The sequence below is a fragment of the Mustela lutreola genome, chromosome 8 (genome assembly GCF_030435805.1).
Source record: "Mustela lutreola isolate mMusLut2 chromosome 8, mMusLut2.pri, whole genome shotgun sequence".
NCBI classification, from domain to species: domain Eukaryota; kingdom Metazoa; phylum Chordata; class Mammalia; order Carnivora; family Mustelidae; genus Mustela; species Mustela lutreola.
In genome coordinates, this window is record NC_081297.1 from 41510085 (window position 1) to 41523420 (window position 13336).

Sequence of the window (13336 nt, forward strand, 5' to 3'; positions counted from 1 at the left end):
AAAATAAAGTTTTGGGGGCGCCTGGGTGGCTCAGTGGGTTAAGCCGCTGCCTTCGGCTCAGGTCATGGTCTCGGGGTCCTGGGATCGAGTCCCGAGTCTCTGCTCGGCGGGGATCCTGCTTCCCTCTCTCTCTCTCTGCCTGCCTCTCCGTCTACTTGTGATTTCTCTCTGTCAAATAAATAAACAAAATCTTTAAAAAATTTTTTTAAATTAAAAAAAATAAATAAATAAAAATAAAGGTTTTTTTTCTTTTTAAGTTATCTCTATACCCAACCATGGAGCATGCTCTACCAACTGAGCCAGCCAGGTGCACCCATGATCCTTTTTTTTCTTTTTTTAAAGATTTTATTTACTGGGGATGCCTGGGTGACTCAGTCTGTTAAGCGGCTGCCTTCGGCTCAGGTCATGATCCCAGCGTCCTGGGATTGAGTCCCATATCGGGCTCCTTGCTCTGCGGGAGCCTGCTTCCCCCTTTCTCTCTGCCTGCCACTCTGCCTGCCTGTACTCTCTCTATCTCTCTGACAAATAAATAAATAAAATTAAAAAAAAAACTTTATTATCAAGATTTTATTTATTTATTTGAGAGAGAGAGAGTGATGGCAATTGAGAGAGAAAGCACGAGCATGGGGAGGGGCAGAGGGAGAGAGAGAGAAGCAGACTCACCACCAAGCAGGGAGCCTGATGTGGAAGTGGATCCCAGGACCCCATGATCATGCATAACCTGAGGGGAAGGCAGACACCCAGTTGACAGAGCCATCCCAGTGGCCTCCCACGATCTTTTTAAAATAAGCATTCAGGCTTATTTTAAAGCCTGCTTTATTTTAACTGCCTGCCTATTCAGGCAGTTAGTCTTGACAAACACTACTCTAGAAAACCCAAATAAGGGGCACATGAATGGCTTAGTCAATTAAGCATCTGCCTTCAGCTCAGGTAATGATCTCAGGATCCTGGAATCCAGACCAGCAACAGGCTCCGGCTGGTGGGGAGTCCGCTTCTCCTTCTGACCAACCCCACATTCATGCTCTCTCTCTCTTGCTCTCTCTCACTCTCTCTCTCAAATACATAAATAAAATCTTTTAAAAAAAGAAAACCCAGGGCGCCTGGGTGGCTCAGTGGGTTGAGCCGCTGCCTTCGGCTCAGGTCATGATCTCAGAGTCCTGGGATCGAGTCCCGCATCGGGCTCTCTGCTCGGCGGAGAGCCTGCTTCCCTCTCTCTCTCTCTGCCTGCCTCTCCATCTACTTGTGATTTCTCTCTGTCAAATAAATAAATAAAATCTTTAAAAAAAAAAAAAAAAAAAAAAAAAGAAAACCCAAATAATCATAATCAAATTAAAAACTTCTACTGAACATACAGACAACATTGTTCAATCATTTACTCAATAGCAAAAACAAAAACCCCAAATGATACCATAGTAGACAGATTTTTATTTTATTTTATTTTATTTTTAAATATATTTATTTTGACAGACAGAGATCACAAGTAGGCAGAAAGGCAGGCAGAGAAAGAGGAAGAAGCAGACTCCCTGCTGAGCAGAGAACCTGATGCGGGGCTCAATCCCAGGATGCTGGGATCATGACCTGAGCCGAAGGCAGAGGCTTTAACCCACTGAGCCACCCAGGCGCCCCGACAGATTTTTAAAAGTACAAAATAGTCTTTTGCCTCATTGCATCTGAGAGAGCAAGATGGGTCATCAGCAGCTCTACTGGCGCCATCCCAGGAAATTTGGCCAGCGTTCTCATTCTTGCTGCATCTGTCCAAACCAGCACAGTCTGATCCGGAAATCTGGCCTTAATATGTGCCCCAGTGTTTCCATCAGTAGGGGAAGGATAGAGGCTTTATTAAGCTGGAGTAAGTGAATTTCCTTGAATGGGTCATCCAAGAGACCTACCTTAACTGCAGAAATCCAACATACGTACCTTCAAGCTAACTCACTGCACATAAAAAATACTTCAATTATGAATGTTTAAAAAATAAAAGTACAAAATAGCCAATTATGATGGTAGTTTTCAGACTCAGTGCTCCTACACTCCAAGGTATCCTGTACATGGGGAGACAGATTTGAGAAAGGACAGATTTGAAGGAAAAGAATGCAGGGAAATTTCATCATGCACCCACTCAAAGTCTGGTTTCAAGATCAAATATCTGTTTCTGATAGAAAAGCTGAGAAAAGAATGAAACAGTACACATCTCCAGAAAAAATGAGCTCTGAATCAAAATCTGGGATGGGGTTATAAGAATCTGTCTTAAAAAGTTGATTTGAGGGGCACCTGGGTGGCTCAGTGGGTTAAGCCGCTGCCTTCGGCTCAGGTCATGATCTCGAGTCCCGGGATCGAGTCCCGAATCGGTCTCTCTGCTCAGCAGGGAGCCTGCTTCCTCCTCTCTCTCTCTCTCTGCCTGCCTCTCTGCCTACTTGTGATCTCTCTCTGTCAAATAAATAAATAAAATCTTTAAAAAAAAAAAAAGTTGATTTGAGGGGCGCTTGGGTGGCTCAGTGGGTTAAAGCCTCTGCTTTCAGCTCAGGTCATGATCCAAGGGTCCTAGGATCGAGCCCCACGTCGGGCTCTCTGCTCAGCAGGGACCCTGCTTCCCCCTCTCTCTCTGCCTGCCTCTCTGCCTAATTGTGATCTCTGTCAAATAAATAAATAAAATATTTAACAACAACAACAAAAAAAGGTTGATTTGAGGGGTACCTGGGTGGCTCAGTGGGTTAAGCCTCTGCCTTTGGCTCAGGTCATGATCTTGGGGTCCTGGGATCGAGCCCCGCATCCGCTCTCGCTCAGCGGGAAACCTGCTTCCCCCATCTCTGCCTGCCTCTCAGCACACTTGTGAGCTCTCTGTCAAATAAATAAATAAATTCTTAAAAAAAAAAAAAACAGTTGATTTGAGATATTAATACCCTCCAAATTGATCTACAGATTCAATGTAATCCCTATTACAATTCCAACTGCAGGGTGCCTGTCTGGCTCAGGCCACAGAGCATAAGACGCTTGACTCTTTGAGTTCAAACCCCACTTTGAGTGGAAAGATTACTTAAAAATTATGTTTTGTGGGCGCCTGGGTGGCTCAGTGGGTTAAGCCGCTGCCTTCGGCTCAGGTCATGATCTCAGGGTCCTGGGATCAAGTCCCGCATTGGGCTCTCTGCTCAGCAGGGAGCCTGCTTCCTCCTCTCTCTCTCTCTCTCTCTCTCTGCCTGCCTCTCTGCCTACTTTTGATCTCTCTCTGTCAAATAAATAAATAAAATATCTTTTTAAAAAAATTATGTTTTTCTTAAGATTATTTATTTATTTATTTGACAGAGAGAGAGAGAGAGAGACAGTGGGATCATGACCTGAGCTGAAGGCAGATGCGTAACGACTAAGCCATCTATGTAGGCACTCCTTAAAAATTATATCTTAAAAAAAAAAAATTCCAACTGCCTTTTTTTCAGAAATGGATAAAACCATCCTAAAATTCATACAGAATTGCAAGAGATTCAAAATAGTCAAAGCAATTTTAAAAAAGAAGAATAAAGTAGAAGGATTCAAACTTTCTAATTTCAAGACTTACTACAAAACTATAATAACATAATTATGGAATAAAGACAGACTAATAAACCAATGGAATCTACCTGAGAGGCCAGATATAAATCCATACATTTAAGGTCAACTGATTTTTTTAAAGAGATTTTATTTATTTGAGAGAGAGAGAAAGAACATGAGACGGGGAGAGTCAGAGGGAAAAGCAGACTCCCTGCTGAGCAGGGATCCAATGTGGAACTTGATCCTGGGATTCCAAAGGCAGTTGCCTAACAAAATGAGCCACCCAGGTGCCCCTAAGGTAAGTGAATTTTGAGAAGGGGACCAAGACCCTTCAACAGGGGAATGAAGAAACTTTTCAACAAATGGTGCAGGGATAACGGCATATTCCCATGCAAAATAATGACTCTATATGTCTACTTCAGAGCATATATTAAAAATTAGTTCAGGGACGCCTGGGTGGCTCAGTTGGTTAAGCAGCTGCCTTCGGCTCAGGTCATGATCCCAGCGTCCTGGGATCGAGTCCCACATCGGGCTCCTTGCTCCACGGGGAGCCTGCTTCTCCCTCTGACTCAGCCTTCCACTCTGTCTGCCTGTGCTCGCTTTCGCTCGTGCTCTATCTCTGACAAATAAATAAATAAAATCTTTAAAAAAAAAAAAAATTAGTTCAAATGGATCAAAGACCTAAATTTTTAAAAAGATTTTTAAAAAATAATCTCTATACCCAACACAAGACTTGAACCCACAACCCAAGATCAAGAGTTGCACACTCACCAACCAAGACAGTCAGGCACCCCGAACACAGATCTAAGTTTAAAAGCTAAACTATAAAACTCTTAAAAAGGAAACATAGGTGAAAATCTGCATGACTCTGGATAAAGTAATGGCTTCTTAGGTGAAAATATGCATGACTTCTGTATTAAGTAAGTAATGGCTTCTTAGATAGGACACCAAAAACATAAGAAATCAAAGAAAACACAGATAAATTGGACTTCATAAAAATTTAAAATGTTTGTACATCAAAGTATACTACCAACACAAACAACAGAATGGAAGGGAGGATCTGAAATCATGTGTCTGATAAAGGTCTCATATCTAAAATATACAAAAAATGCTTAAGGGTGCCTGGGTGCCTCAGTCAGTGAAGCATCTGCCTTTGGCTCAGGTCCTGATCCCAGAGTCCTGGGATGTAGCCCGGTGTCTGGCTCCGAGCAGAGAGCCTGATTCTCTCTCTCCTTCCTGCTCCCACCTACCTTGTACTCTCTCTCTGTGTCAAATAAAATAAACAAAATCTTAAAAATATATAAAAATAAAAAATTCTTATAGCTCAACAACAGACAGAAAACCCAATCAAAAAAGGGCAAAGGCTAAGAACAGACATTTCTCCAAAGATATACAAATGACCAATAAGCACATGAAAAGGAGTTCATCATTAGCCATCAGGGAAATGCAAATTAAAACCATAGTAAGATACCACCACACACCCGAGAGCAGCTATAATCAAAAATAGCAATGATGGCAAGTTGGACAAAGATATAGAGAAACTAGAACCCCTATACATTGCTGGTAGAAACCCAATATGATACAACCACTGTGGAAGACAGCTTGGTAGTTTGTTACAAAACTGAAGATACTCTTACCATATGATCTAGCAATCATGCTCCTCAGTAGTTATCCAAATGAGATGAAAACTTCTATCTACACAGAAAATGGCACATGAAGGCTTTAAACAACCTTATTCATGACTGCCGAACTCGGAAGCAATGAAGATGTTCTTCAATAGGGGCACCTGGGTGCCTCAGTGGGTTAAGCCACTGCCTTTGGCTCAGGTCATGATCCCAGGGTCCTGGGATCAAGTTCCACATAGGGCTCTCTGCTCAGCAGGGAGCCTGCTTCCCTCTCTCTCTCTCTGCCTGCCTCTCTGCCGACTTGTGATCTGTCTCTGTCAAATAAATAAATAAATATCTTAAAAAAAAAAAAAAAGATGTTCTTCAAAAGGCAAATGGAGAAACAAACTATGGTACATCCATAAAGTGGAATATTACTCAACAATGAAAGAAATGAGCTGTCACAATGAGACACCACACTTCACATCCATCTGGATGGCTATTACAAAACAAAAACAAAACCAAAAAACAGAGAACACGTATTGGTGAGGATGCAGAGAAGCTGGAACCCTTGTGTATTACTGACGGGAATATAAAATGATGCAGCTACTGTGGAAAACAGTAAGGCAGTTCTTCAAAAACTTAAACGTAGAATTACCATGTGATCCAGCAAATCTACACCTGAGTATATACCCATAAGAACTGAAAGCAGAGACTCAAACAGATGTAACACCAATGTTTACAGCAGCCGTTATTCACAATAGCCAAAAGGGAGAAATAACCCAAATGTCCATCAGCAGATGAATGGATAAGCCAAATGTGTGATATGCATACATTAGACTATTATTCAGTTTTTTTTTTTTTTTTTTTTTTTTTTTTTTTTTTTTTTTTTTAAAGATTTTATTTATTTATTTGACAGAGAGAAATCACAAGTAGATGGAGAGGCAGGCAGAGAGAGAGAGGGAAGCAGGCTCTCCGCTGAGCAGAGAGCCCGATGCGGGACTCGATCCCAGGACTCTGAGATCATGACCTGAGCCGAAGGCAGCGGCTTAACCCACTGAGCCACCCAGGCGCCCCAACTATTATTCAGTTTTATAAAAGGAATGAGGGGCACCTGGCTCACTCACTTAGTAGAGCATGTGACTCTTAATCTCAGGGTCATGAATTCAAGCCCCATATTGGGCACAGAAATTACTTTAAAAAAAAAAAAAAAAAAAAAAAAGAATGAAATTCCATCCATCCTAAAGCATGGATGAATCCTGGTATCTAAGTGAAGTAAGTCAGACCCAAAAGAACAAATATTATTTGGCTCCACTCAAATGAGATGCCTAGGAGAGTTAAATTCATAGAGACAGAAAGTAGAATAGTGGTTGCCTAAGGCTGAAGAGAAGAGAAAAACGTGGGGAGTGACTGCTTAATGGCTGAGTGAATAACAAACCAATAGCACAGGTGCCCTGGGGTAGCTCAGTCATTAAGCATCTGCCTTTGGCTCAGGTCATGATCCCAGGGTCCTGGGATGGAGCCCCACATGGAGGCTCCCTGCTCAGCGGAAAGCCTGCTTCTCCCTCTTCCACTCCCCCTACTTGTGTTCCCTCTCTCACTGTCCCTCTCTCTCTCTCTCTCTCTCTGTCAAATAAATACATAAATAAAATCTTTAAAAAACATGGGGCACCTGGGTGGCTCAGTGGGTTAAAGCCGCTGCCTTCAGCTCAGGTCGTGATCCCAGGGTTCTGGGATCGGGCTCTCTGCTCAGTGGGGTGCCTGCTTCCTCCTCTCTCTCTGCCTGCCTCTCTGCCTACTTGTGATCTCTGTCTGTCAAATAAATAAATAAACATTTAAAAAAAAATCTTTAAAAAACAAAAAGCTGAGTGAATAACAAACCAGTAGCACAGGTACATGTATTTGATAGTCACATTCCTAAGAGATGAACTTACTCTCCTTTCTAACTTCAGAAAAAAATGTCTTATTAACAAATCCATATTAATTACTTCAGCAGTAAGGTGCTCTGTGTTAGTAAGTGCAAAATTGTGCATAACAGAAGTTATTATTTGACATCAAATATGCAAGTCAGCAAGACTTTTACTAGTCATAATATGTAATCCAGAACAGGGTTTACTATATTCAGCACAAACTAACACTGTCTGAAAGAGCTGGCTGGTTCTGGAAAAGTATAGAGTTAACTACCTATGGAAAAGTCTATAATCAGCACATGACTTGGGAAAAAATGAAAAACATTCAAGGTGACAAAAATCGTGTGTCATGAATCGGGTCACCTCCCTTAACCTCTCCTTCTCATGCTTACTGCTTCATGAACTTGAAACAAAACCCTACCCACATTACACCAACGGATGCTACCACATATCCTATTTATAATAACATGGCATGATGGGAAGCCTGGGTGGCTCAGTTGGTTAAGCGTCTGCCTTCAGCTCAGGTCATGATCCTGGAATCCCAGGATCAAGTCCCGCATCAGGCTCCCTGCTCAGCAGGGAGTCTGCTTCTCCCTCTGACCCTCCCCCTTCTCAAGCTCTCTCTCTCTCTCTCTCATTCTCTCTCTCTCTCTCAAATAAATAAAATCTTAAAAACATAATAATAATAACATGGCATGAGAATAAGCTCTACATCACATTTTAGATAACAAGTGGGATAGCAAAGCAGCAAAGACAGCAGTAAGAACCTAATTTTTCCCTGTAAGAAGTTAGTCTTTCTTTTTAAATGCCACAACCTAGAAGGGACACAAATCACACCACTCATATTTCATTGGCTAGGACCAGTCACATGGCCCTGTCTAAATGCAATTTTCCCATGCTCCCAGCAAGAAGATAAGAATTAGGCACGGGTGAACATTAGTAATTGGTATCACAGGAGTCTACCATTCTAGAGTGCCTCCGTTTGAGGAATAAGCATGGCTTGTTTAAAATACTAGACAGTAGAGGGGTCTGGGTAGTTCAGTTGTTTTAAGTGTCTAACTCTTGATTTCGGCTCAGGTCATGATCTCAGGGTCATGAGATCGAGACCTCTGTCAGCTCTGTGCTGCTCTGGGAATGGAGCCGGCTTAAGATTCTGTCTTCCTGCTTAAGATCCCCTCTGCCCCTCCCCTCTTCACTCTCAAGCTCTCTCCAAAAATTAACATAAAGATAAAAATTAAAATTAAATACAAAACAGTAAGAGACGTCTGGGCACGTGGGTGGCTCAGAGCATAGTTGAGCTCTGCCTTCAGAGCATGGTTGAGTGTCTGCCTTCAGCTCAGGTCATGATCCTGGGGTCCTGGGATCATGTCCCACATTGGGCTCCCTGCTCAGTGGGGAACCTGCTACTCCCTCTGCCTCTGCTCTCCCCACTGCTTGTGCTCTCTCACTCTCTGTCAAATAAATAAATAAAATCTTAAAAACAAAACAAAACAATAAGAGACATCAGATGCTATAACTACTGGGACCAGAGCAAAGAAATCAATGAAAGTTTTGTAAAGCAACCTTAGGGGAATGGAAAAACTGCCTCCAATGTAAGAGGCAATGTAAGATGCAATTAGGATGCTCAATATGCTTGCAGCATGCAAAATGCAGGATGGAGGAGACATAAAATGAAGGAGAAAAATTAGGAGACACTTGCAGTAATTTGAGGCAGGACCTGTAGGATAATGGGAGAATCCTCACAAAATTGGGATAGTTGGTAATAGCTGACAAAGAAGATAAGAGGGGCCCCTGCTGGCTCAGTCAGTAGAGCATGTGACTCTTAATTTTGGGGTTGTGAGTTCAAGCCCCAGGTGAAGTGTAGAGATAATTAAAAGAAGAAAAAGAAAAAGAAAGAGGGCAGGAAGCAGAGAAAAGAGCTAAAGAATGACTTCTATGTTTCAAGCCTGGGTAGCAGGTGGTATTGTTAACAAATTATTATAAACATATGGGCTGGCTTAGAAGGGAAAATAAATACCTGACTTCTAGACCTGGGTGTCTAATACTGCACTAGTCAATAGTCACATCAGCTTTTTAAAGTTTAAATAGAAATAAAGTTAAAAATTCAGTTCCTTACTCACACTAGTCATACTTCAAGTATTCAACTATCTCCTGTGACTCGTGACTGCAATATTGGACAGAGCAGATAGAGAACATGTTCATCACCGCACCAAGTTCTATTACGTAGTATTTTTCTAAACCTCAGACTATAACTAACCAGAAGAAGGTTTTGGCAAAGTAAATGAAACTGGAAACTGAAAAGGAAAAGTTTTAAGGAATTTACAAGCTCACTGAGGGACTGTCATGTGCCCATTCCAAAGAAGGCAGATGAATACCCTAAATGTTCTAACAGGAGACTACAGGTGTAGTAAAAAATTTTTTACAGTAAGTAAAAAATTACTTACTGACATGGACAGATGTTCAAATACGTTGTTAATTTTTATTTATTTATTTAAGATTTTATTTATTTAGGAAAGAAGGAGAATGAGGGAAAGCACAGGGGGAGAGTGACAGGGAGAAGTAAAATCTCCACCAAGCAGAGAACCTGACATGGGGCTGGATCCCAGGACCCTGAGATCATGACCTGAGCTGAAGGCAGATGCTTAACTAACTGAGTCACCCAGGCACCCCTAAATATGTTGTTAATTTTTAAAATGTTACCAAATGGCATACGTACCACCTCATTTTTATAAACCATAAATTCAAATTTTATGTTCCTATATAAATGGAAAAAAGGTTAACATTTCTTCATTTTAATTACTGGATTACAGAATTTTTCTTCTTTCTTTTTTTACTTTTCTAAATACTTTCGTATATATTAAAAGCATTATAATAAAAAAAGAAATATGATTAAAGAGTAGAAGTGACAAGGACATAGACCAAGGGCTTAATATAAACAATTACAGCATTTAGTTTTATGCATAAACAGATTGTACTCCTTGATAGTAATGAGAAAAATAAAGTAGCCTGTACTGATAGCAGGGGTCAGCAAACTATAACCCGTGGCCACATCTGGCCCACTGTATGTTTTTCTAATAGCCCATGAGCCAAGAATGATTTTTACATTTTTAAATGACTGAAAAAAAATTAAGATATTACTATTTTGTGACATAAAAATAATAGGAAATTCAGTCTCCATAAATAAAATGTAACTGGAATATAGCCACACTCACTTATGTATTATCTATGGTTGCTTTGTGCTAGAATGGCAGAAATCCATAGTTCGACAGAGCTTCACTGCAGTGGCACAAGTATAACCCCACGGCATTTCAACTGCCACCCATATCGCAATACCACAACCTTTATTTACCTGCATATACCCATCATGTCAAAACAAGAGAAAAGCGGACTTTGAATATCCCGTTTTTTTTTTTTTTTTAAGATTTTATTTATTTATTTGACAGAGAGAAATCACAATTACACTGAGAGGCAGGGAGAGAGAGAGAGAAGGAAGCAGGCTCCCTGCTGAGCAGAGAGCCGGATGCGGGACTCGATCCCAGGATCCTGAGATCATGACCTGAGCCGAAGGCAGCGGCTTAACCCACTGAGCCACCCAGGCGCCCTGAATATCCTGTTTTTAAGGATTATTCTCTTACAAATTAGATGACAAAGTATTGTACTTACTATGCAATGACATTATAACTATGCCAGAAGCACTCAGTATACACTGATACTACCAGACTCATCAGAGTACTTCCAACTCACGGGAAAGCAAGTCAGAAAAATTAGAAAATTTAAAATAGAACTTCTTATCATAGAATTTCTTCATAAAAATAAAAAATGGAAATGAGGTTGCAAATGAAGTTTCTACATGGCTCAGCTGTCAGTCAAGTAAGGAAAGCCATTTACTGATGTCAAGTTAATTAAACTGTGTTCAGCTAAAGCCACTAAAGAGATGTGTCATAAAAAAAAAAGTTTCAGATTATTAGTCTTTTGGAGAGAATAGTTGCTCAACGAGTTGAGGACAATGGGAACAACATCAGTAGTCAACTGAATAGAAGGCAAATAATTCTGAGTGGTTTTCTTTGGCTCTTGATGCACTGACAGCTGTGTGAAACTGCTCAGCTGTTGTTTATTCAAGGAGTCCATGATGAGTGTGAAGTGACTAAAGAACCGGATGCCTACACAGAGTAATTATGGTTGAGAAGATTTTCCAAAAAATTGAGAAAGCACTAATTCACTATAACCCAAAGTGGAATCAGCTAAGATGTGTTACCAATAATGGCAAAATACATGTAGAGCATAAAAAGCCTTCTTCTTTTGACAAAATTAGTTTCACAGAGACTGTGAAAATGTAAAGTATTCAAGACTTATGGTTATTCACAGAAGTATTCATCAGTACATACTCTGGATCTATCTCATGTAGATCCAGGTATCTCAATATCTGAATCTATCTCATGATAAGGAACCAAGAGTTTGGGTTTTGGTTTTTTTTTTAATATTTTATTTATTTATTTGAGAGAGAGAGGGAGGAGGGGCAGAGGGAGAGAGAGCACACCTCTGCTAAATAGGGAGCCTGACACGGAACTCCATCTCAGGACCTTGGGATCAATCATGACCTAAGCTGAAGGCAAACACTTAACCAACTGAGCCACCCACATACCCCAGGAACCAGGAGTTTTAAAAGTGAACTTCATTTGCTGTCATGAACTTAATTACTGTCAGTTCCATGAATTTTTGTCAGAAATAGAAGCTGAGGGCACCTGGGTGGCTCAGTTGTTAAGCTTCTACCTTTGGCTCAGGTCATGATCCCAGGGTCCTGGGCTTCAGCCCTGCATGCTCAGAGAAAAGCCTGCTTCTCCCGCTCCCACTTCCCCTGCTTGTGTTCCCTCTCTCGCTTTGTCTGTCAAATAAGTAAAGAAAATATATATTTATTTATTTATTTATTTATTTATTTATTTATTTATTTATTTTTAAAAGGTTTTATTTATTTGACACAGAGAGATCACAAGCGGGCAGAGAGGCAGGCAGAGAGAGAAGGAGGAAGCAAGCTCCCCACTGAGCAGAGAGCCCAACACGGGGCTCGATCCCAGGACCCTGAGACCATGACCTGAGCCGAAGGCAGTGGCCTAACCCACTGAGCCACCCAGGCGCCCCGCAAATAAAATATTTCTTAAAAAGAAAGAAAGAAATAGAAGCTGAGGGCACCTGGGTGGGTCAGTCGGTTAAGTGTCCACCTTCAGCTCAGGTCATGATCCCAGGGTCCTAGGATGGAGTCCCGCATTGGACTCCCGCATTGGACTCTCTGCTCAGTTGGGAGACCGTTTCTCCCTCTGCTTGCCATTCTCTGTGCTTGTGCTCTCTCTTTTTCTCTCTCTCTCTCCCTCTATCAAATAAGTAGTATCTAAAAAAAAAATAATAAAGTTGACTATCTTCTTTTTTATTAAAATTTTATTTATTTGACAGAGCGAAAGCACAAATATGCTAAATAGCAAGCTGAGGCAGAGGGAAAGGGAGAAGAAGGCTCCCCACTGAGCAGAGAGCCTAACTTGGGGCTCAATCCCAGGCCCCTGGGATCATGACCTAAGCCAATGGCAGCACTTGATTTTGCTTCAGGTCATGATCTGACCTCAAGCCCACCACCCTGGGCTGGGTGGTGGGCTTGAGCCCTGCATCATCAGGCTCCTTGCTCAGCAGGGAGCCTGCTTCTCCCTCTCCCTGCCACTCTCCCTGCCTGTGTTCACTCTCGTTCTCTTTCAAATAAACATATAAAATCTTTAAAAATAAATAAATTAATAATAATAAATTTGGGGCGCCTGGGTGGCTCAGTGGGTTAAGCCGCTGCCTTCGGCTCAGGTCATGATCTCAGGGTCCTGGGATCGAGTCCCGCATCGGGCTCTCTGCTCAGCAGGGAGCCTGCTTCCCTCTCTCTCTCTGCCTGCCTCTCTGTCTACTGTGATCTCTCTCTGTCAAATTAATAAATAAAATCTTTAAAAAATAATAATAATAATAATAAATTAGTATCTCTCATGAGTTTTTAAAGTTATTTTGCAGAGGTACCTGGTGGCTCAGTCTGTTAAGCATCTGCCTTTGGCTCAGGCCATGATCTCTGGGTCCTGGGATCAAACTCCAAATCAGGCTCCTTGCTCAGCGGGGAGTCTGCCTCTCCCTCTGCCTGATGCTCACCCTGCTTATGCTCTGACAAATAAATAAAATCTTTAAAAAATAATAACAAAATAAAACAATTACATAATTTGAATCTCTGTTTGTTAAGCATAAAATTTTTTAAAAAGATTCTATTTGTGGGGCACGTGGGTGGCTCAG

At 41.3% G+C, this 13336-nt stretch overlaps 2 protein-coding genes across 9 annotated transcripts in view; one reads left to right on the forward strand and one right to left on the reverse strand.

The window, feature by feature from the left end:
* Positions 1-13336, reverse strand: part of BCL2L13 (BCL2 like 13) — an 86368-nt gene that overhangs the window by 59328 nt on the left and 13704 nt on the right. The window lies entirely within an intron of this gene.
* On the forward strand, positions 1684-1853 carry LOC131838348 (small ribosomal subunit protein uS14-like). Its single transcript, XM_059184325.1, is given in 2 exon segments — positions 1684-1798; positions 1801-1853. Coding segments are annotated over 2 exon segments (168 nt in total).